Below are 25,355 nucleotides of genomic sequence, written 5' to 3'. Positions count from 1 at the left end.
AGGTCAGGACAGCCAGAAAGGTCAGAACTGGGAAGACTAGAAAAAGTACAAATTAGAGCACAGGAAACACGAGAACACTGGTAGGACTTGACGGGACAAGACGAACTGGCAACAGATGAACAGAAAACGCAAGTATAAATACAGATGAGGTAATGGGAGACACCTGGTGGGGGTTGGAGACAATCACAAGACAGGTGAAACATGTGCCGGGAGAAACTCCCATTGGCTTAATCGAACTAATCTACCAACCAATCATCTCCCATAACACCTTCCCTTTAACCCACCCCGTACTCTACCACACCACAAGCACAGAGCTACACCTCGCAGTAGTGTGACTCCATAAAACGTTCCACAGAGTGGGTTAGATAAAATGGGTCTTGATGTCCACTATCACATTCTACACTAGTTCCTCTTCTGCAGCCCAATGGTGTTGGATTGGCGGCAGCCAGTGTCTGGCAGGATTCAGAGGTGCATAGGATTGATTAACAACACTGTTATTCTTTCTACTAAAACTGTGGCGCATCACCTATGCACAAAACCCCATAGTATAGGTCTATGACAGCACATAAGTCTGTGGGTCACTGATGTCATCAAATATTCAAAGTGCCTTATATTGCCAATAAGTTTGACTATCCCTTTAGTTCTGAAGTATCCTAAAGACATCATTAAGGGCCCAGATTTGTTGCACTTGAAGTTGAAGCCGATTCTCATCCTCCCTATGTGTTTCACTACGGGATGTTTGTTTTCTGCCTCCTACGGAATTCCTCTGAAAATGTATCGTTTGGAGTAACGTGGAACTCAGGGCTGCTGACACAGCCAGAGCTACACCTTCCCACAGCAGAAAGCCATACAGCCAGGGAGCCAGCCAGCCATGAAGTAGCCAACCAGCCAGCCAGCCACGGAACAGCCAGCGAGTTACAGAGCAGCTGACCAGCTAGCCACAGAGCAGGCTACCAGTCAGCCGGCCACAGAGTAGCCGACCAGCCAGCCACGGAGCAGCCATCCAGCCCCAGAGTATCAGACCAGCCAGTCAGCCACGGAGCAGCCGACCAGCCAGCCACAGAGCAGCCAGTCAACCAGTCAGCCACAGAGCAGCCGACCAGCCAGCTACGGAGCAGCCAGACACACAGCAGCCAACCACAGAGCAGTCTAGCCCAGTGTTGCCCTCTGCTCCGACCGACACGTCTCCCCACCTCCCCGGTGATTGATATATCTCATTAACGTAGTTATTTAACACCCAAACACTAAGAGCTGGACACATGATCCAGCCCATCCTGCCCACCTTAAGCTGTGACTCAGGCCACTAAGTTCATAAACAATGGGGCTAGGACCCACACGGACACACACACACATACACAAATCACACCCACCTCTGTTTCCTCTTAGAGTCGGATGACAGGTAGCCTAGCTACCCTGAAGGGATTCAGAGCTGAACTGACGTGTAGCCTATTTTGAGATATTGGATGGTATATAAAAACAATTGGTGTAATGAACCCTAGATAATTTAGGCCAGGAGGACCCATCATCATTGCCAGCATTGCTAAACTAATCTAGATGGAGGCAGACATTTTTAACACTACTCTTTATTTTAGAGAGTAAAGCATCTAGCATCACCAATAACATTAAATATTTTGCACTGGATTTGATATTCAAATTAAAATTATAAAATTATAATGATATGTTGAAACTTGTGTACTGCTTTGTTTAGAATATTCACGTTTCATTAATTTTTAGCTCAACAGTAAACCACAACTAATCCAGAACGCTGCAGCCCGTCTGGTTTTCAACCCTCCCAAGTTCTCTCACATCAACCCACTCCTCCACACACTACACTGGCTTCCAGTCGAAGCTCGTATCCACTACAAGACCATGGTGCTTGCCTATGGATTTGCAAGAGGAATTGCCCCTCACTACCGTCAGGCTATGCTCAAGTCCTACACCCCAACCTGAGCACTCCATCTCTTAGAACCTCAGGTCTCTTGGAACTCCCACCCCTACGGGAGGGCAGCTCACACTCAGCCCAGACCAAGCTCTTCTCTGTCCTGGCACCCCAATGGTGGAACCAGCTTCCGCCTGCAGAGTCCCTGCCTATCTTTCGAAAACATCTGAAACCCTACCTCTTCAAACAGTATCTTAAATAATCGTCCTCCTCACCTCGACCCAAAAAATAAATACAAATAAATAACCTGAACCAGCACTTGTACTTCACCATGTAAATGTGAACAACAACACTGCCCACTCATCTGAAACTCTCTGTGCCCTGTCCTCTTCCATGTCCATATCTTTCCGGGGCTCTGTGTAAGCTGTTCATTATAACTATTAGCCATACAGCCACAACCTGAACAAAAATACTGCCCTCTCATCTCTCTCTGTGTGATGATTCAGGTGGGGAGATTGTGTGAGATGTAGCCCCACAAGGATGGCTGCTTTCCCCACAATGATGGCTGAGTAATCGTGGCCTCAGCAGCCACCCGGGAATCAGGAACACAGTCAGCCGATATAAACCACTGAGTCAACACCTGGCTTGGCGCTCAACACTCCCCCCTACCCCCAGCCCCAGCCCCTGCTCTGTCCATCCGGTCCTCTCTCAGCATGTCCCTGTCCGGCCATCATGCCTCTTCTCCCACTGCCCCCTGCTCTGTCCAGTCTGTTCTGACCAAAGCCACAGTGGTGAGCTCTATGGAGCCCACATACAATAGGAAAATATAAATGGCCTCAAAACCACTACCAGACCGGGGAAAACACATATACACGTGACAAGGGAGTGTCCTCAAAAGCTCACCAGACTGACTCAAACTCATACACACAAGCACGCGCACACACACACACTCTCTTATCTGAACAGTATAGTCTGTCCAATGAGCTGTGGTTGCTCAACATCTCCAGATAAGACGTGTATGTGAATGAATGGGAATTCACTGGAGGATTTTAGCACTTTTTTTACTCAGTCCTGCTTTATAAGCGAAGTTTAAAGTGCACTCTCTGGGAGACACACAAAACTCTTAACAAACCCACTAAGCTGTATAATTTCAAAGGGGTAGGTACTGTGTCTTGAGAATGTCAGGTATCACGTCCAGAGTTAAGCGTCTTGGGTTTTATGAATTTATGTTCCCATATCACACACCGCCCCTCATCCAGGCATCCTGAGCATGTAGAGATGTGAGGAGGTGAGATAGATCAGCTCCAGACTGATATCTGGCCTGCTGGCCTTATCTCCCTGTCCCCAGCTGGATCAGATGGCCTCTAACCCCAGACACAGGCCGCTATCAGGCCCAGCAGAGAGAACCCTGCCCTGGGTAGGACAAAGCCGGATGGCTCCCTGCCTGGTCCTCCTCTGACTGACTGGTCATGATTTGTTACACATGAGAGATAAGCCAGCCATGTGCTGGAGTTAAGCGTGCCACTTAAAAGGCACTGGTTCTCTGTGATCACGAGTGCACTCTCCCGCTACCCCTTAACCCCTAACCCTCATCTCTCTTTCTCTTGTCTGTCTCACGCTCTCATTTTCTTTCTTTTCCTTTCCCTGTATTCAGCTGCTGTCGTTCTTTCTCTTTCTGTGCCTCCTGTCTCTTCCTCTCTCCTTCTTTCTAAACCACAGAAAGAGACAAAGTTGATATTTTAAATTATACTTTATTTCATATAAAAACAAAACAATAAAACAAATAAATTAGATATTTCTAAAATAATAAACTTGAGGATTTTTTTTAAAGAACATTGTGATTGTTACAATTGTATTGGGCGTACATAAATGGAATGTCATGCAGTTGATCCTGACGTTGTGTAGTACGGAATCAAAACAACAACACTGAAGATCTTTGTGATAAACCTCTCGATGTTGAAGGGCTAAGTTCAATTCAAAGAGGCTGTTCTGAAGCTCATGGTTTGGTTTTCAGTTGGAGGTCATGCATTGGTATAGCTGCCTTACAGGAGAAAAAAAATATTTTTGAGCTAATTTGCTGAATGTTTTGTTTTATAAAAATGATGACACACCAAATAAATCTCACAACTCAACAGTAAGGATATCAATATACACAAAAAGGTAGCCATCCCCACTGCCCTGCTACCTGAATAGCTTTTGTTATTTCTTTATTTTTACTGTATGAGCATTATGCTTTGCTTTCAACTGACAACATCACAATCTTTATTCTAAAAATGCTTTTGAGTCATCTGAATGAAAAACAACCCAGGGCAGTTAGATTGTGAAGCTTTGTTGAAACAGCAACATGCAAGGCTTATCTATATGATTTGAGGTGAATCCTTTGCATTCCCTGGAGGACATTTCTAGAGTTCTTCCCAATGGTAACAGAGCATCAGAATTAGCATTTGTATATTGAAGATGGTAGCAGGATAAAGATGGCTATCAGTGGGAGCCATGCATTAACATAATAAGGGACTCTTCATTTGCACACAGGCCCAGGCTGAGAGGCTGAGGCTACCCCTGGATCACCCTACCCTCCCTGTCCCCACAGTGTCCCCACAGTCACACCCATCAGGATTGCCAAAGAGCCTATTGTCCAGGTCTGGCCTCAGCCTGTACCCCTGCAAACACACTGGGCCTGGTTAAAGGTTTAGAGGGGATACAAAAGAGGAGGATTCTCCCATTTGAAATCAATCACACTGGGCCTTTCACATTCAGACATGCAGGTCCAGTCATTTTCTTTTCATACAGCACTGACAGTAGAAGCTGGGCTGCTCCCCCTGTATTCCCACAGTGTCCTGTGTTGAATTGTATTCTTCTCTTTCAGGGCCCAGACCATACTGTTCTTACAGTTAGTTTATGCATGCAACAATTGAAAGCATAAGGGATTGGGGGTCCTGAGGGCTTTGACCGATTGGCCTCAATGCCATATTAAGCCAGAGCAGAGTACAAACGGGGCTGAGGTTGTTGTGATGAAATGGAATGAGAATCGCGAGGACATTTTGTCCGTTAAAACACTTGAATACTGAATTGAATATTTCTTTCTTCACCTCAGTTGAACACCTTCATTTTCGTATCATTTAGAATAATTTATAAAAGGTAATTGTCTTTTTTGTGATAAAAACATAAAATATTTGTATATTTTAATATATTCACAGGAAATCAAAAATCCAGCCACTTTGCTGCCCCTACAGCAACTTTTTAATACAAGAGATCCTGAGATTTAAGACAATTTTAAATAGCAAAATGTAAAATAATCTTATATACAGAGAGATTTATATTTAACAATAAACTTCTCTGTTTTTTTTTTATATCAAAATAAATATTTTTGGTAACACCTTATTTTAAGGCTCTGCAATAAATAATTTATAAGGCATTTATAAACCATTTACTAATTATTAGTAAAGTATTTTTGCAGTCCGTAATCTAAAGTGTGCACTATTTATACTTTATAAACACTTTCTGAAGGTTTTGAGTGACCCGTGTCATTTCTCACAAAAAGATGGTAGACATTCCAGCAGTACCTGGTAAAAGAATAAGCATTCAACACAGGATGTTTAAGGAAATAACATGTGTGAATAACTTGCTTACTAACATTTACAAATGTAGGAATAATTAGTAATAAAATGTGAGAAAACTATTTGTAAATGCCTCATAATGCCTTATGAATGGTTTATTATGGACACTTAAAATGAAGTGTTAACATATTTTTTGTTAAAACATATTTTTTCTGGTTTAAAAGCCCAGTTTGGATACCGTTCAGAGACAAGCTCGGATGAGTTTGAGTACAAGAAGCCCATTGTCGATCCTCTCTGTAGAGACCCAAACAAAAGAGAGTCCTTTCACTATAACACCCCAAACCTGATAAGAAGAAGAAGAGGCAGCCATTTTAGATGACCAGGGTCCTGTAGTGCCAAGGTTTGAGATACTGTTCTTAGGCACAGTCCCAGAGCAGACAGTCCAAGTTACACTTTTCATGCAACATGGTTGTTTTCTAACGCAAACTTCTCCAGGTAATGCCCTTTGAGCCAGAGGACTCCTGTTGGAGCCACAGTCTACCGCAGTGCCGTTTTCATGTCTACCCGAGAATGCACGTCGTGGTAACCCAGCAGACAGGGGTCGGTGGACAGGGCATCGTGGGTAAAGACAGAGTCATTGTCCGAGGAGCAAGAACTGGAGGTGTCCTCGCACGACGGGGAGTACTGTTCAAAAGGTGTTGACAGGTCCAAGTACTAAGAAAAAGAAGTAGGAGAGAAACAGTTAAGTTTGGTAACACTTTGCATTTGTGTTGTTGTGTATTTTATTGTATTTTTAAGCTTGACGTTTGTGTTGTGTGATGTATAGTAGGTTTGACATTTTATCTGAGACTGTGCTGTGTACAAACCCAGAGAGATTTGGTTTCTAATCTTGAACTACAGGGTGTCTTACAGTAATAAACTAAACTATAGCTGGAACAGTCTGTTGCAAAAGGACATCTGGCGAGCAGATTGTGTGTGTGTGTTTGTGTATGTGTGTGTGTGTGTGTGTGTGTGCGTGTGTGTGTGTGTGTGTGTGTGTGTGTGTGTCTGTGTATGCTTGTGTGTGAACGGGGATCCAGACACCCACCTCGTCAGAGATAGACAGCAGCACTCTGTCTAGCTCCTCCACCAGCTGTTTGAAGGTGGGTCGTTGTGTGGGCACAGCATGCCAGCACTCCCTCATCTTCATGTAGCTGCACACATACACATAGACAGACAGGGCTAGTTAGTATCAGGGTATATACACATAGACAGACAGGGCTAGTTAGTATCAGGTTATATACACATAGACAGACAGGGCTAGTTAGTATCAGGGTATATACACATAGACAGACAGGGCTAGTTAGTATCAGGGTATATACACGTAGACAGACAGGGCTAGTTAGTATCAAGGTATATACACGTAGACAGACAGGGTTAGTTAGTATCAGGGTATATACACGTAGACAGACAGGGCTAGTTAGTATCAAGGTTTATAACCCATCCACAGCATTTTCACATTTACACACATCCAAATATAGCACAGGACCCAAAATATATATTCTAAAGGAAGGCAAACGTCCACTTACTGTTTCTTTCTTTCACAACACAGTAATAAATATCAATTTACAACTTCAAGTTGAAGGGTTAGGTGAGGAGAACGCTGTGATGAGTGTTTGGTAAGTTTTGGTATGCACTTATGTGTGTCTACTCACAGTTCGTGTGTGCAGTTGGAGGGTTTGTCCATGCGGTGGCCTTCCTTCAGCAGCTTGAAGAGCTCTTCCACGGGGATACCGGGGTACGGTGAGCCCCCCAGGGTGAAGATCTCCCACATCAGCACGCCAAACGACCACACGTCACTCTGGTGTGTGTAGACTCGGTCGAACAAGGCCTCTGGTGCCATCCACTTCACTGGCAGACGTCCCTGCAAAACAGAACAACCACGGTTAGTGAGCGGTGGACAGGCAGTAAGTCAGTCGGTTGCCACAATGCCAGAGCCGAAGCACCATTGCAGTTCTAGCCTTTCATTCAGTCTTCTCCACTCCCCCCACTCCCCCCTTTCTTTCGCCCACTTCCCTCTTCCCTTCCTTGTCCCCTTTTTCTAATTATCTTCCATTAAGCTGGCTGCCAATCAGTGGGCATACATCAAACATCTGTCTTTAAGAGCATTAAAGCTGCAAACAGGCACAAGCCAACTGGGTGACACTAGACAGAGAGCAGACAGTGTGCTGTGTCTACACGTACCAGCAGGGGCTGTTCTAAAAGCTGGCCAGCCAGACTACGCACAGCAGCACAGCCCTGGCACAGGCACTTATATCTGGGGTTAGGAGAGGGACAAGGTGCCACAGAGCCAGTCAGGGGGATAGCAGGATAGGATAACTCACGTTGGTGGTTTTCTTATAGTAGTCGATCTGGTGCACTCCTCTTGCAAGGCCGAAGTCTGCGATTTTCATGACGTTGTCTTCTGTGACGAGTACGTTTCTGGCAGCAAGGTCTCTGTGGATGCACTATAGAGAGGAGAAACCAGGGTAAAGTCATTGAACATGAAGATAGATATATGTTGTTTTGAGTTTAATGTTAAGTGCTTGTGAAATGATACCCTACAATTAAAGTATTGCTATGACGTGAAGAGGTCTACATTGCGGTTGTCTGTTTCTGCAGGCATCTGGTAAAACCAGATAGGATTGACAAAGAAATTATTCGCTGTAAGTTTCTAAAATGAAAAGACCCGGTCTTAAGTCAACACGCAGCATCCAATTTTAACCAGACGCACCAAATTAAGTCGACTTTATATAGATCTGGAGGTTTCGTCGAAAAACAATCCCTGTCTGCCAGATTTGAATGGATGTCATTAAGTTTATTTTGGTTTTCATTTGAAATTGACGTGGCATTTGGGGATTGGTGGAAATGAGAAAGCCGTGGTTTTGCGGGGGCTCCGTAATGGTGGGGTGGTTTCAGACTGCTGCATTCTTAGCAGGCCACAGAGACAGAAACCCGATGCCGGGGCACAGACGCAGCTCTGCGCCTGTTTGCTAACAGATTTATGGCAGTGCTAAAAAGGACAAAGCCCACTGCGGGAGGCAGGACGGAGGGATGGATGAACGGAGGGGCAAACAGGGCTCAACCACCACTCCACTGTGGAATGACAGGATGGTGTGTTGATAAGAGAGAAGAGGATAGTGAATGAGGAAGGGAGTGTTGGGGGTAGGAGGGAAGGAAGGAGGGGTTTGCAACTTGCTCTTGCTTGTTGGCTAAACCCCTTCAGGCCAAAGGCATTCTATAGAAGGCCAGGTATACATTTTAAACCTGATAGAATACATACGGAGATAACTAAACCCCTTCAGGCCAAAGGCATTCTATAGAAGGCCAGGTATACATTTTAAACCTGATAGAATACATACGGAGATAACTAAACCCCTTCAGGCCAAAGGCATTCTATAGAAGGCCAGGTACACATTTTAAACCTGATAGAATACATACGGAGATAACTAAACCCCTTAGGCCAAAGTCATCCATTTGAAAGTCAAAGGATAGAGGTAGGGTATACAAGCTCAATTGCTGGCCAAACCCCATTAGGACATAGTACTCACCCTTTTGGAGGCCAGGTACTCCATGCCACGCGCCACCTGGTAGGCACAGGACAGCAGGTCTTTGAAGGTGAGCTGCTCCTCGGGCACTTTGGTCACATCAAAGGTATAGTCCATGCCGGGGGGCCGTCGGGCCCGCAGGTACTCCCTGAGGCTGCCTTTAGACGCATACTCTACCAGCACGTACAGAGGACCTGATGGGGGAGAGGAGAACGTTTGTGACTGAGTCCACCCTCACTGAGGATGCCTGGAGGCATGGGGCCACCATTAATGGCAACTTCAATGAGCAGGGCTAGAATCAAATGAGTGAGGAGCAAAAGTGAGATAGTAGCTTTTGACTTTTGGTTGTCATTATCTGTTGTGAACTTTTGTCCTGAACTAACCTTCTTGTGTGCACACCCCCAGGAGGTTAATGATGTTCTTGTGCTTGTCCATCACTTTCATCAGCTCCATTTCAGATATGAGATCTGACAGGTCTTTGTCTGTGGCATCATCTGGGGAACGAGAAGGACACACATTTTACGTCTTATGAACATATCTGGAAATAGAGTTAATAGTAAATACTAGTCATTGTCCAGTCTCCTCCTAAGAAGATGGTACCTAGCTCATACCTTTCAGCATCTTGACGGCCACAGTGGAGATGTTCTCCTGATGGTCCTTGTTGATCCCATAGGCCTCAGCTCTGACCACCTGACCGAAGCAGCCCTCACCCAGTGGCTTCCCTAAAGTCAGACTGGAAAGAGGAAGGACAATGATGGTCAGTACAGTGTAGATACATGGAACTCAACAGAAACCAAAACACACATTCAAGATGGAGAAATTCAATGACCATTAAGCAACTTCAACAAAACCCCTAACAAATGAGTAAGTCAAAGCAGGACTTACTTCTCCCTGTGAAACTCCCAGTCAGGGTCGTAGGGCAGTTCAAACTCCATGACTCCGGCCAGCATGGGGGAGCAGCTGGAAGACAGGCGGGCCACTCTCATCAGAGACGCACTGGACTTCCCTGACGAGTTGGAATCCACAGAGTACTGTCTGCGGAGGGGGAACTTGGAGAGTTTCTGGACGGGGAGGACATCGAAGGGTTCTCTGCTTGGGTTGACCTGCATGCGACACAGCACCACAATCACGATGGCCATGACCAGAGCCAGGAAGCCAGACGCGTAGATGATGATGTCAGTGTACTTGGTCTCCATTAAGTCCACCCCGTCAGCTACGTCCTCTTCTGTGAGAAGACAATGAGAAGGAAATAAGAGGATTGGTTAGAGACTAACTGTCTCAAGCTCAAGTGACAATTCCTTCTGAACTCCTTTGATGATACAAAAAGACCTGTAGTATGTTGACCCAAAACACAAGGGACCATTTCTTCTGAACTCTTCTAGATTCCTTACTTTGGCCATATGTTGCCATACTATTGTTTGAGTAATAAACGTACCTGAGAGGACAGTGAGCCAGGCAGACTGGTAGGAGTAGCCAATGGAGTTTCCAGCCAGACAGGTGTACTCTCCAGCATCCTCCATGGTCACATTAGTCAGGTAGAGAACTTCCACCTCCGACATGTTGAGGCTGCCTGTCTTCAGTATCTGAACGTAAGGAGTCCCGTCTGGACCGTAGCGGTTGCCGTTTCTCTCAATGTGTTTCAGCCACTGGATGTGAGGCTGGGCATCGCTGTAGACCTTACAGAAGAACTGGACATCAGTGCCCACCACCGCTGTAGTGTTGGCTGGCAGACCAGCTTGCAGGATAGGCCTGTGTGGGGAGCGCTCTGAAAACAGAGAGCGAGGTAGGGGGAGGGAGGGTGAAATACAGAGAGAAAGTGTTAGACTTCAGAGGGCATTGAGGATTCCCCTTGACTGGGGGAAGAGTTCAAAGTTCAGCCAGGGAGACAGCGAGCGGGAAATTCCTCTGTCTGAAATACCCTAGCCATTGAAGTAAATACTAATCTAAAATTACAGTATTTTAGTTTTCTAACATGTGGCGTTTCAGAGGCATGGAGAGAAAGGCCAGTGGTAATGACCAGTGTTAATCTGACTGATCGCAGTGCAGCACAGCATCGCCAAAGGGGAAGGGACCGATAAGCAGGCAGCGTCTCTCACAACCAATGCCAGCCATACTCAGGCAGTCTCACTAATTGGTTTCATTAGCAGCTTTCTTTTCTAGCCAGGCCAGCCTTGAAGTCTCTCTATCTCTCTCTCTATCTCTCTCTCTCTGTGCATGCTCTTTTCCCCCTCACATGCTTCTGGAGACAGTAGTTGACCCCACGCCAGACTGCCAAGCCGGCGAAACAAACTGGCCAGTCACAGGTCAGGGGGAAAACTGGTTGGGACGCTCTCTCTCCCCTGCCGCGGCTGACGCCAGCACCCCTCCCCTCCCAGGCCTCTCAACCTCTTTATCCCCGACAGGCCTGATATTTACTGCCTCTGTGTCTCTCTCTCTCTATCATGAAACATCCCAGTGGACTTCTAAAGCCCCGGGGCGGGTGCTGGTTGAATCGTGGCACCCCCGTGGGCCCAGCCGCTCTGGCTCGTCTCTATCCTCCCTCTGTCTGAGGTGGGCTTTAGAACCTCTGTGTTTCTCTGTGTCTAGTGAGATGCCGCTGGGGCAGAGCGGGGAGAGAGCTGGGACGTGACAGTAATTAAGTCTGACATGTGCTAAGTATCATGGGTCGGCAGTGGCTCCGCGGGGAGACGGGCCTGTGTCTAGATGTCTAGAGTGGGGTGGTGATGGGTGTAGGAGGGTGGTGACAATACCGTATAGTACTGCACACACCATGGAGCTTTGACTAGCTGTGCAGACTTTATAATGAGTTCATGCCAACTTTACTTTCAGTCATTATGGAGAGGCAGACGGAAAGGGCTTGTGTTAAGTTTGACAGAATTTGGTTGAATTAGAGGATGGTGCAGGGAATTACTTTTGCTAATTTCCCATACTATCACTCCCAGCTTTGGGAGTTGAATGTCAGATGTGCAAACAGCAGACTATTGTTGGGTAGGTGAAGAGAGGTTTTTGTTATGAAGTGGGTGAGTGTGTGTTCTTACCCAGCACGTCCAGAAGGTAGCTGTGTGTGATGGAGCCGTATTTGTTCTCCACCAGACAGGTGTAGTTCCCACGGTCTGAAGGCACCACACTCTCCATCACCAGGCTCCAGTGCTGGTGTCTCAACTATAAATGTACAAAACGGACACGTTAGAAATGGGTGGTCTATACGTTGTGTGTTGGACCGTTCCTATGGATACAAGGTATATGGGCTTGTCCTTTGGAAGTGCTTGTCTGTCTCTATGGTAACTTGTTGTTGATGGATCCAGTTTAAATAGATTCACAATGTGTTACTTCCCTATTGAGACTAAATGTCAGGTACCAGGGTTGAGGCCAAAGTATGTGGAGGTTATACACTAATAAAGAAAACCGCGATCCACCGTCTTTCTCCCCCTCCCTCCTTGACCCTCCTTCTCTTCCCCACCTTAGCCACTCTCTTTCTGTCTTTGCTTCCAGGTTGGTCACTGTCTCACCTTGATGCCTCCAATGCGGTGCTCTCCCCTGAACTCGTGTCCGTTCTTCAGCCAGCGGATGAAGGGCAGAGGGCTGCCCATTGCCGGGCAGCGGAACTTGACCGTGTTCCCAGCCGGCACTGCGTACAGCTTCTTCTCCATGCGCTGGGTGTGGGTCCAGTAGGGACCTCTTGTGAAGTAGACCTGGTCATTATCTATCTCAGCTGACGTGTCTTCTAGACCATTGTCCTCATCATCATCACCTGAGCCCAGTGAGTCTGAGAGAGTAGCATAAAGACATGAAAATAGTTAATAACTTTATCATAACTGATCATTTAGAAAGGGTGAATTTAGAACATAGAAATTGATCAATAGAACCTAAAACTAGATTGGATCCTACATGTATCTCTAAGGCTCAGATCTTATTTTTCTAGATCCAGACCTCACCTGCTACAGTGATGGTGAAGTTCCTCAGGGGCTCCTTGGTTCCCCGGAGGACACACACATACACCCCAGAATCCTCGTACGTCACGTCTGTGATCTCTATAACGCCCCCGCGGATCTGGATGCGGGCGGTGTGCAGCACCCGGGTCCACTCTTTGTACCAGTACACGCCCCCTGGTCGGTTGGTGTCACAGCGCAGCTTGAGGACATCACCCGGTTCCAGGAGCAGGTGCTCATTGGTGTCCTCACCAAGGTCATCCAGGACAACTGCAGGGACAATGGGGAGACAAAACAAACACGTGAGTATTGACACACGCTGAAAGACACGTACACACACAGTACAATCAGTGGGCACATCTCGTTTTAAAAAGAGTGGCCATTCCCTCAATTATGACCTTTCAATTCTCGCCCACATTATCCCCCTGACCCGCCCGACACATACAAAAAAAAAATCCCATGGCGACCGGAGGCCTCTCCACCTCTCTTTGCTCCTTGTTTTGTTCAGCATAGATCATTGTGGGAGTGAGAGCAAGCTACCTACCCGAAAAAATTAAAGAGAAAGGAAAGATAAAAAGGATGAAGCTAATGAACGTGACAGCGGATGGGCCTTCACAAATAAATCGATGGGGTGGCAATGGTTCAGTGGAGGTCTAAGAGACAGGCTCGGAGAGAAAGCCCCGTTTCAGCCCACCAAACAGCCTCTCAGTCACACAGATGACCCCTGTCATCCTCATTCATACTCCTCTCTGTTCTCTCTACTCCACTGGGATTGAGGCAGTTCAATGGCCATTACCTGCTGGGACTTTAATGGCCGTGCTTTCGTCCAGGGAACGAGAGATCAGGGTCTCTAACAGGAAAGACAAGGTATGAGATTAATATACATTGACTTCCAACTAGTTATTGTTGTTAGACATCAATTACTATCAGGATATAATTGACTATAAAACACAAGGCTACACTGAATGGAAAGCCCTAGAGATCCTATTAAATGATGTATTCTAATTCCTAATTCTATGTGAGAAGCATCCCATAGCCTGATTAATAAACTCTGTTTTACCTGGTAGAACCTGTAGCCAGGCAGACTGCATGGACTGAAGCTGGTGTCCAGCTTGTGTGGTGGTCTCAGCCATACAGATGTACTCCCCAGTGTCCCCCAGAGAAACGTTGCTCAGAGACAGAGAGTTCACTTTGGAGATGTTGCTCTGGAGTGCCGTCAGAACTCTAAGATGTGGCTGGCCCTCGGCTCCCAGGCGATCTCCGTCTCTCTTCAGCCACTGAACCTTGGTGAAGGCCGGCCGGTGGACCTTACACAGCAGCTTAACCTGTCCCCCTACAACCGCTGTAGCATTCTCCGGGTAATGAGGCAAGATGAGTGGCCGAGGCACTCTCAGATCTGTACAGAGAGAACAAGAGAGGAGAGGAATCGTGAGAATAATTTTTAAAAAAGAGAAAAACTCCCTAGGTTTCAGTTTACATCTAAACGCTTCCATAGAAGTATGCGTTTCTTGCATTTCTCAGCATGCTTGTGTTTGAATGTGGGCTGGTTGGTTGGTGGGTGATGGAGTGCACTGATAAACTGGGGGCTAATGTGTCACGATAAGTGCTCCCCTGGCCTCTGCTCGTTCAGCCATATACGATGTACCCGCTCAGTCAAAACGCAGAAAAGTGCAAATTCCAGGCCAATTTTCTGTGTGATTACTTCCTGCAGCCCCCTCAGTCAGTCAAAAGGCAATCTGTTCCCCCTGCTTGAGGAGCTGCTCTCCCTAACTGCTCTACGAGCCATGCAGAGGTAGAGGAGGAGGAGGAATACACAGGGGAGAGCTAGGCCACCAAGTTAATGGTGAGAGAACAACACGACCCTGTTCACTCTGTAATGCTCCATTTGTAGAGCCAATTCATAATACCATGAATAGGCTTTAAGAGGTATCGCATATTAAAACCTCAAGACTTGAGCTTTGGATAAAAAAAAATTAAAAAGTGTTCTTGAATTGCCACGATTATCCTCATCATTTGTATGGTTGGTTGAATTCAACTCAAATTAGCAACAACAAAAAATAAGGTTCTATTACACTGTAATAAGTACCTTATATGTTCCTTGTCCATTAAAAAACTCCCATTCACTTGACTATGAGATTGACCCATCTAGCCATTCGTTTACCATCCCATCACACACTGTGAATTTACTTTGCAGCATAGTATAAAAAGCTGTGGCAACTTGAAAAGTGGCGCTTTCTATTATTCCTGGAAAGGCAACGTTTCCCACCAAGTACACAGAGCCATGCTAATGAACTTGTGAGGACTTGGAGAGGCCTGTGGCCTTCATTTGAACTCACAGCTGAGTGTGAATAGTCACCAAGCGTTGAGGGGACAAACACAACACCACACAAAACATTTCACTGGTGTGACTCGACTGGATGGGGGAACTACGCTGGGTTTTACCATTTGGCCATCAGATGCACTCGCCTCTTTCATTTCACTAGAGTTCCTTTAGAGGTGAATCCATGGTATGCTATGGTTTGTTTATTTCCTGGGTGGCACATTTGGCAATGTAAGTCTTCTACATTAGTATCCTTTCACCACAAAGGAAATGCTGAGAACCAACTGCCATAACCCAATATTATCAGTAATATACAGACTCTGTCTCAACAGTGAGCGATAATATTGTACCCACGTTGCTTACAACACATTAGGACAGACCAGTGATTAACCAGTTAAAATGCAAAGTATCCTACATGCCAATGAATTTTGATCTATGTCAAATCTGCAGGGGATATATTCCTCAGTAAATCACAGTCAAAGCCTGAGTGTGAGCAGCACTGTTCTACGTTAGCACACTGATGCCTGTGCTCCGGAACTATGTGTGTGGCACACATTTCACTCCTCCTCCGCGAGAAAAATAGCACAAAGTTCATCTTGCAGCCACACTTAAAAGAGTTCACGGCTACCTCTGTTCTCTCTCTCTCTCATTCTCTCTTTTTTTTCTGGTTGGTAACAGGAACTTTCCTGGATGGTGTTGCAGTGCTGAATTATTACCGTTGTCCAATGAGTCAAATGTTTTCTGGCAGGGATTTAGTGCTGCATTCTCCACGGCGGGAGTGAGCTTTTCCACGGAGTCTTAACAAACAGGCCCATTGAAAAACTACCAGGGTTCACCTTACACAGCCCCCTCTCCCTGTCTTACCACTCTCACTGCTGTGGTAGCCGAGGGGTTTATCATCAGTGAATTGTATTTAAATATTCTGGAAGTTATTTACTGTGCTTGGACTCTAAACAGCTGTGAATAATGCAAATAAGTTGATCAAAGTTTTTGAAATAAACCCTAGACTAGAGTAGGGATTCCTCCATTCCTGATTGTGATCAGTATAGGGGCTTAAAAAAGACCCCAGCTCCTGTGAGCCTGGAGGGCTGCAATTTACCGAGCCTGTAGCCAATCTGCACACATCATAACAATACTTAGAGCAAAATGGATGGCTGTGGCAGGTAATAAATGAAGACAGGCGTGTGTTTGTAAAGCATCAATGGAAGGCCCCCCCACCATCCTCTCCTTCCTACCCTCCAACCCCGGCCAGACAAATTTACACTTCCGAGCCCCAGGGTCTTGGAGGGATCGGGTAGCATGGTTTACGGCAGCATGGTTTATGGCACCAAAAACACTGGGAGGTTTTTTTCATCCTTATCCCCCCCAAAAAATGATTACAACCTTTCTCCTTCCTGTCACCTTGAATTCGACTGGATCACACCTTCCCTATGGCTCGCTGCTCTCCTATAAATAGACCAACCTAACGAATCAAAGGCTTACTGTACTGTACAGCTACAGGCACTGTTTTACTTCCCCAGTGAGATCTTTCAGTGAATAAAATGGAAATGTGAGGGGGAAGTGTTCATTTAATGGCCTTTCTATTATTTTTAAAGCTTTTGTTGGTTTATTTTATTACTTGTCTGAGCAGAACTGAGCAACCTCACTTGAAACATTAAGCTGGGAAGTATAGACTTGAGAGATGTATTTTAAGAAACTGCATAGTTGAGAAACCACCCTCTGGGAGAATTCAACCAGTGGTCCATCAGCAAATCATTCTCAAGAGGGCTTCGGACCATTCATCAGTATAGGATAAATAACATATAAGAACAACAGTCTTGGCAATGTTTAGAAACCTACCTTTTGTTTTTACGTCTTCTGGCCCGATGGCTTTGGTCAGGAGTCCAACAGTCAGACAGAGTATGACGATGCAAACCGTATAGACATTCACCATCTTGCAGGTGTGTGTGATAGCAAAATAATGAAGGGGGGGCTAACCCTGGCCTCACACACCGATTCCGGGCATTGGAAAACTCAACACACACACACACACCAAAAACCGGACCTGGAAGGACAACACAGAGTGAGACAGTCAGTCAGTCATTAATTAAAATTGTGGCATGTGATTTCAGTAAGTAGCACTGAAATTGTTTGTGGGATATAGCCTTGTGAATAGGTAGTGATAGAAATAGACTATTTTAGACTGGCCTTGTATTCTTATTAAACTGGTGTCCTGACTGTCCAGTCATTAAAGCACATTGTCCACTGTCCCCTGCATCATGTATAACTAAAGGGTGAATGTGCGCCCGGAAGAGAGGTGCACAGCCTGTCTGGATAATGGGCCATTACTATGAAAACACTTGAGACTTGCCAGGAAGCTATCGGGGAGCAACAATAGCAAATTCACAGGCACACTCAACACAACAGACAGGCCAGAACAGCACAAAAAAATAAGCCTACACATGTCATTTTTCCCCGAGCCCCCTAAATAATCAGCCTGCCTCAAAGACTAGGCATAACATTTATATAACATAGTAAAAGTAAACATCTGACACTCAAATGAGTATGATATGTTAAGCTTGGTATGGTTACATAAGACAAAATGTTACTTAGAAACCATAACTAAAGGAGGGAGGTTGGTCTAGCAACCCAAAGGTAGATTGTTTGAATTTCATCACGGATAACTTTAGCATGTTAGCTAACCCTTTCCCTAACCCATAGCCTAGATAATATTAGCCACCTAGTTAACGTTAGCCACAACAAATTGTAATTCGTAACATATCATATGTATTACATCATACAAACTGTAATTCATATCATACGAAATGGATGCTGGACATCCACAAATTACTAGCCTACATACCATACAAGATGTAACATACTGTATCATACTAAATGGAGGGAGACAGATCTACATTTACTATGTTACGTCTGCCACTGAGTCCAGGTTGAAATAATCTAGTGAGGATTTATTCAACATTAAACTATTTTTAGAGCAGACTGTTCTTATGATGACAAAAAAACATTTTGATTTGATGGAAATATGTTTATTTTTTATAATCGCGTGACAGGGGACCAAAGTTGGCAACAGGAACAAGACTGAGCGGCGTGATTATTTTTGTCCAGGTGCCATGACGCCAACCGAACCGAGCCGGGCCAACTGTGCACAGGCGCCAGTCCTGGAGTGTTCCATGCATACCATGTGCGTGCCGCCATGGCGCACACAGTTTAATAACTATCCCGTGAATGAACTATAACCTATTCTTTCTCCTTTTAGAACTCAGTGTGTGTGTGTGTGTGTGGTGGTGGGGGGGGGGGGGGGGGGGGGGGGGGGTATATGTGGTCTTATTTACGGTGCGTGAAAGGTGAGTTCATCTCGATGTGGTCCCATGAAGACCATGAAATAAACTAGTAAAAGTTGCCCAGTGATTTGTCTGTGTTTATGACAAAAGCACCAAGTGAAATATAAACATGCCTTCAATGTCGTGGAGGATCTACACAACCGGTTAATTTGTTTGCGATCATTGATTCGCTTTAGCCGTTACAATGTTGTTGTCATAAATCAAACGATGTCTTCTGCTCCTTTACCTTCCAACAACTCTTTCTGTAACATTTTAACTCGATGATCATCGTGAGAAATTCGCTATAACTTAAATCCGTTTCTCAAGGCGCGTTACAATTATTGCCTATAAGCCTATCTTTGTAGCCTAACTGATATAACCAATACAAAGTGTCCAGTTGGTTTATCGCATAAACTACTGGGAGAGAAAACACACCATGTCATGTTTGTGCGCGTCTGTTTCACACGCTCCCAAAGTCAATCAAATCGATATGACAGTGAAAACAATGTTGTAACTCTTTACTGCACAGATACTGCCACATTCAGCAATCTCTCATTCACTTGTGAGCAAATTCTGAAATTGAAGGGGATTTTGCAATGTCAAAAATACATTATAAGAACAGAAGTATGGCTGTATTATCATGCATTTCATTAAAACTCTTACATTAGACTAGCCGAATCACACTGTCTAATATAGGCCCAATGTTAAAAAAAAGCTATAAAAAAACATAACCAACCATGGAACTCTTTGCAAGAAAGGTTAATTTGGCAATGAAACATACAGCCAGGAAATAATTATGCAACCTCGCGGGTCCAAGGAAATCGTATTACCTTTTTTGTCGGTCTTTGCTCTTAATGATCAATCCTTGATAAAAGTCTATTAGGCACCAGAATATCCAAGTTCCATTCGATCGATGTGAATATTGGGCTTCTGTTTCTTTCTAATTTTAAAGTCTTTTGGTGATTGCCTTTAATGTGGGTCCCGGTGAAAATCTCGGAGATACACTTATACATCCATCAAAACAACCATAACATGAAGGACAGCTGCCGGTGTGGAGCAGGCAGGGAAGGAGCTAGCGCTGATCCTTGGAACTGGGGCGCAAAGTCCACTTCACCCGGACCCAATTGTGTTCTCACAGCAGAATGAGGCTTGCGCGCCTGGCTCCTTATTTCGGGTTCATGCTGCTGAAAGTGCTACATCCATAAGGAGAGACTTCGGGCAACTTGCTGCTCAATTCACATTTCCCCTCTTGATATTGGAAGGAACAAGATCCGTGTTGGTTGCTGCAAATAGAAACAGATAAATCTCCGATGTTCTCGGTGTAGTCCCTTATATCGTTCCTTTCTCAGTCAATGTGGATACATTATTCGACAACAGCGCTTCAATAATAGAGCAAATGTTGGTCAATCTTTGCGCACCGTGGTTTGCGCTTCACTAGCTCAGAGTCCGTGCATAAATGAGTTGGTCCCAACAGAACGCAGTACATTTAAAAGCGAGCTAAATCTCAATTAGGCTAGCTAGCCACTCTGGTAATGGTGCGGGGTAGCTTTCTGCTGCGTCTCGCTGCCGATCCGACTCCACTGCACTGTGAGCGCAAGAGTCACAACAATGGACTAAAACGAGCGAGAAGAGGGAGGAGGGGGTAAGATTCTGTAACCCCCACCCCCAAAACAAATCCCCTCAGAGGCTGCCCCCTCGGTGACAAATATAAACCAAGATCTCTGCCGCCTCCACTCCATTTACCCCAAATCCAATATCTTAATTGACAGTTTCTCTAGATTGTTGCTCAATTACGTTTAATGTCTCATTTGAGGCAGATTTAGCACTTGACTATAGATTATTATTTTTAAACGTAGGCTATTAGACTTTTGGTTTTAAAAAACAAATTAATTAAATATATTCTTCTTGAGAAATAAGTCAAAACCATAACCTGAATAAAAGTTTAACTTATATGCCTATTTGTTATTTCCCATTTATTTCCCATATTTGGCAAATCACTGTAAAGGTAGGACAATTGTCCTTCTCATATGCAAATTAAGTTGTTTTTGTGAGATAGCTTTATATTGTTCCTTCATTTATTACATGTTAAATTGGTGTGTAAACAAATAGGACATAAAAGGTTCTTTTAAACACATGCAATTATAAGGTACTTGTTTTTGTAGGCCTATTTAATAGCTGCGAATTGACCCGCTTAATTGCATCATTATGGTATAAAGCAATCCAAGGTACGAACACAAGGCTTAATTAATTTATACATTTAACAAATCACACTGTCAGCTGCTAAACTGTAGTTTAGTTCCTTTAAACCTTTACATACTCATGGGAAGATTTGTTTTAGTCAAGTACTTTCTTTTATTGAAATGCAATCTTTTTTATTCTTAAATTATTCTTATTTTATTTTTGCATTTTGCAGGTACAGGATGAAGAGAGAGAGCGTAGCACACAGCCCATGCGCCAGCCCCGGTTGGGCTACTCTCATGGGCAAGAGCTCTAACGTTCTGCCAACAATTTTCAGCTTGAGAGGGGAACACGAACTCCTTTCATGTCAGACACAATGGTGTGAGAATGTGGGCCCCATCCAATGCACGCACGTAGACCTTCACACACACACACACACGCACACACAGACACACACACACACACACACACACACACACACACACACACACACACACACACACACACACACACACACACACACACACACACACACACACACACACACACACAAACACACACAACTCAAGTTCATGCCATGCCAATGGTCTGCTTAAGACAGAAACTAGCCTAATATTTCTATCCTGTTTAATCAACGGCTGATTTTCACTCCACTGTGCTCTACTGCCACGCTACTGACTGAGGACTGGATGATACTGTCCCTATGCCAGAGCCCCTCAATGTGGCCCTGCTCGCTATTGGCCTTCCTGTCTGTTGCCTGACATCATGCTATAAAGCAACGCTGCAGGATAGATACCTGTGGCCACAAGAAAAGGGCAACCAGTGAAGAACAAACACCATTGTAAATTCAACCCATATTTATGTTTATTTATTTTCCCCTTTGTACTTGAACTATTTGCACATCCTTACAACACTGTATATAGCCATAATATGATATTTGAAATGTCTCTATTCCTTTGGAACTTTTGTGAGTGTAATGTTTACTGTTCATTTTTTATTGTCTATGTCGCTTTTGTTTATTATCTGTTTCACTTGTTTTGTCTATGTTAAGATATGTTTCCCAGGCCAATAAAGCCCTTTGCATTGAATTGAATTGAGAGAGAGAGAGAGAGAGAGGGGTGCTTGGTCACTGGGGCCCAGAAGGTCCATAAATAAAGCAAACCTCTCTCCACATTTCACCTCTGTCCCTCTGCGTTCTCTCTCTTCTCATCCCCCTCTCTGCATCTCTTTCTCTGTCTTCCTTTCTTTGCTCTGTCTGAGTGTTTCTGTCACCCACCCAACCCACTTCTCTCTCTCTCTCTCTCTCTCTCTCTCTCTCTCTCTCTCTCTCTCTCTCTCTCTCTCTCTCTCTCTCTCTCTCTCTCTCTCTCTCTCCTCTCCCTCATGCTCTCTCCTTATCCTCTCTGGCCTCCTTTAAAACTGCTGACATTCCACTCAACAATGAGTCTTTCCCCACAATCAGTCAGAGCTGGGTTCTCCCGGCCGGCACTAAAGCACACCAGGCTAACAATCAGCCCAGCTCCCAAATCCCAATGCCGCTCCTTTGTGCCCGCCAGCTGAATGTGAATGCCCCATTAAAGCCTATTTTCTGCAGCTCCTCTGTTTCCCTGCAGATCCCCTCCTAACCGCCCCTCTCAAAAAAGACTGATCTCTCTCTCCCTCTGTGTGTCTCTTTCTCCCGCTGACTTTATTTCTTCCGGCCCTCTCTGACTCTCTCCCTGGTTTTCGTTTTCTTCCTCTCCTCTCTCTCTGTCCTTCTCTTGGACTAGTTGGACTAGTAACCAAAAGGTTGCAAGTTTGAATCCCTGAGCTGACAAGGTACAAATCTGTCATTCTGCCCCTGAACAGGCAGTTAACCCACTGTTCCTAGGCCGTCATTGAAAATAAGAATTTGTTCTTAACTGACTTGCCTAGTTAAATAAAGGTAAAAATAAATAAATAAAAAATACACTATTAGTATCCTCTCATGTACACCCTTCAGATCAAAGCTATGCCAAGAAAAAGCCCTGCATAATGTTAAACCAGCCTCAGGTTATGACATGCAGTCTGAATGATATAAACAACTATCTGCAGATATCATCATCTGCACAATTACACTTTTGAACCACACAGTCAATATAATTTACATAAATATTAAACATGCCAGTAACCTTGGTGAACATCAATGTTATTAGACAGAAAATATATGTTTTGTGTTAGAACTTTCTCATATCTGTCTTATTCTTTAAAATGACATTTTCAGGTTAGATGTGTGGGCTTTCACCATGCATGTGTAATGATGTGTGCTGAGAGTCGGGAAGCAAGTTTAGGGAGTGAGTGTTTTAATAAAATAAACGGACTATAATACAAAACAAGACGCACGAACAGCACATAGACATGAAACTGAAACAGAAACAATAATGCCTGGGGAAGGAACCAAAGGGAGTGACATATATAGGGCAGGTAATCAGGGAAGTGATGGAGTCCAGGTGAGTCTGATGATGCGCAGGTGCGCATAACGATGGTGACAGGTGTGCGCCGTAATGAGCAGCCTGGTGACCTACAGGCCGGAGAGGGAGCACATATGACAGCATGTAACTCATCTCCCACTCTGTTAGATTGGCTCACCTTTCTGTCTCCTGTTTCCTGAGATCTGGTTTTAATACGGGTCAGATTTTACAACATCTTTAGCGAAAGTCCAAAGTACACAAATAAAAGGAGGCAAAATGGAATTCATAAAGAATATAACACCGGTGGTAATGCCTGCACTATGTGGGGGTTCCCTGGCCTAACACCAAGGGGCAGACACCCCAATAATTTGACATCACCCTAAGCTATGGCAGGAATCTGTGGTCAATGAACAAGGATTTTAACTAGCAGAGATCGAGTTTCCCTCCCTAATGAAAACGTAGGCAGCACCCAGTGTTTTTCTGGCACCAGGGAAGCAGTAAGGAGGCTGTGTTGATGTTGATGCAACAATTGTACCTGGTTGTTGTGTTAAATAGATGCAGGTGGGGTCAGAGTCAAACACACACAGATCTTCTCTTGCAATGCTTGGGCAACGGGGAAGGCTAAGCACAAGCGTGTGTTTGTGTGATGGGAGGAGGTCTTGGATTACAGTATTGCATTCACAAACCGTAGGAGAGGCTTAACTTTTTAAGACGTTTCTAATTACACCACCTCCAAATAGCTGGCAGTGAGACCTATGCCCAGAGAACCTTTGTGTCTGCTGTAAGAGGTGTACATAGTAGCACAAGATTAAAACACCAGCTAATGAAAAATGTAAGCTCAAATTAATTTTCTCCTATTGAGTTTATTCTTTCCAGGTGTTGAAAGCCTAAGTAGGCCTATGCGTGGGGGAAAGTTAAGGTGTACTTTACTTTTCTTAGTTGTGAGGATTTTTGAAGATGTAAATGTTGTATAATATTTCATGATTAAGTATAGGCTTGTGTAATGGTGTAGATTCTTATTTTATCAAGATCAGTAGAAATTAAAGACAAATTAATAAAAAATAAAAAATTAAAGACAAACAAGCTACATTTACATTTTGAGAGGCTGCCTTTCCAAAGAAAACAAACTATTGTTTTTAACGATACAGTAGTATGCCTAATATTTGTCTTGGTCATTTTGGCAGGTTTGAACTTTAAACTATTTCTCCCCTTCACTAAGCCAACACAGACAACAGCAGATATTGATGAAGACACATTCCAGCGCATCAGATCAATCTAATCTACATGCAATTCTCATTTCTTTCTCTTTCTTTCAAATTAGAGCTTGTGGTTATTTCACCAGGTGGTTCCCACACAACCCCATTAAAACCCATTAATCTGCCCCGTGGCCTGTCCCCCTAGCTCTCTTTATCTGATAACATTAGTGATATGTTGGATGCCTCCCACACCTTCACCAGCCCTCAGAGCTCCGGGGTCCTTTAAAGTGTCTGATAGTATTGATAGTATGCATACTTATGCTAATGAGATTATCCTAGCTGATGTCCGTGAACTGATAGCAGATAGTGGTATGGAGGGCCGATGTTGGAGCAAATGATAATCACCAGGGTTAGTGAATGGACTGTGTGGGGTGTGAGGTGGGAATGAGGTGAGGTAGGGGCAGGGTGTGAATGCAAGGTGGGGCTGGTCGCTCATTAACTCCATGCTTGTTGGTGCTGGGTTATTGTTCTGTCTTTGTGTTAATCATTTCCTGCTCTGGCGCGCCGACAATGGAGTGACTGAGAGTCCCCTACTGTAATTCAAGGAGGCTACTGAAGCCACAACATGACCAGAAAGAAAGGGTGAGCGAGACAGAGAGGGAAAGAGTCCCCATGGCCTCTCCCACACCCAGCTGTTTTCAGAAAGATGGATTTCATGACAGCCACTGTTTTTCTTCGTTTCTTCTCCCTTTCTTATTTGATATTCTTTCTTTCCGCTCTCTCTTTCCATCAGGCAGGGGAGTCCTCCTGTCCCCCAGCTAGCAGCAGGCTGAACCTTCCCTGAACTCTTCCCTTTTAATTAATCTCACTTTGTTAATTATTTGTTTGTCTGTGTCCATCTTTTTGAAGTCACATAAGCGCCTGAAATATGTGGGCTGGTACTTATCTCCAGTTACTGTTGTGATAAAGACTTAAATCGTC

General features: G+C 44.6%; 1 protein-coding gene across 2 annotated transcripts; it reads right to left on the bottom strand.

The window, feature by feature from the left end:
• Positions 1–3,610: 3,610 nt before the first annotated feature.
• Positions 3,611–20,201, bottom strand: LOC110534879 (fibroblast growth factor receptor 4). 2 transcript variants are annotated; one of them, XM_090186300.1, is made up of 16 exons: positions 19,402–20,201; positions 17,091–17,295; positions 13,992–14,327; positions 13,728–13,781; positions 12,938–13,201; positions 12,512–12,768; positions 12,041–12,164; positions 10,438–10,767; positions 9,888–10,227; positions 9,614–9,735; positions 9,386–9,496; positions 9,006–9,196; positions 7,800–7,922; positions 7,131–7,339; positions 6,524–6,813; positions 3,611–6,150 (listed from the first exon to the last, which is right to left on the bottom strand). In XM_090186300.1, the coding sequence occupies exons 2-15, from the start codon at positions 17,182–17,184 to the stop codon at positions 6,528–6,530; spliced, it is 2,841 nt and encodes a 946-aa protein (XP_090042426.1). In that variant the 5' UTR covers positions 17,185–17,295; positions 19,402–20,201; the 3' UTR covers positions 3,611–6,150; positions 6,524–6,527. The 2 variants fall into 2 exon arrangements, with proteins under 2 accessions (XP_090042426.1, XP_090042427.1); XM_090186301.1 differs by having other exon boundaries at positions 6,524–6,629.
• Positions 20,202–25,355: the final 5,154 nt, after the last annotated feature.

Source organism: Oncorhynchus mykiss, chromosome 10 (genome assembly GCF_057628025.1).
Source record: "Oncorhynchus mykiss isolate SJ-2025 chromosome 10, ASM5762802v1, whole genome shotgun sequence".
Classification (NCBI taxonomy): domain Eukaryota; kingdom Metazoa; phylum Chordata; class Actinopteri; order Salmoniformes; family Salmonidae; genus Oncorhynchus; species Oncorhynchus mykiss.
The sequence above is the reverse complement of the archived record's forward strand: the minus strand, read 5'-3'. Positions and strand labels throughout refer to the sequence as shown.

Excerpts from the sequence above, each read along its gene's own strand:
- LOC110534879 (XM_090186300.1), bottom strand. The coding sequence starts at position 17,184 with ATGGTGAATGTCTATACGGTTTGCATCGTCATACTCTGTCTGACTGTT. Across the intron at positions 13,782-13,991 it reads CTGGCTACAGGTTCTACCAG|AGACCCTGATCTCTCGTTCC; the intron begins GTAAAACAGAGT and ends CTTTCCTGTTAG. Across the intron at positions 9,736-9,887 it reads TGGGAGTTTCACAGGGAGAA|TCTGACTTTAGGGAAGCCAC; the intron begins GTAAGTCCTGCT and ends TCCTCTTTCCAG.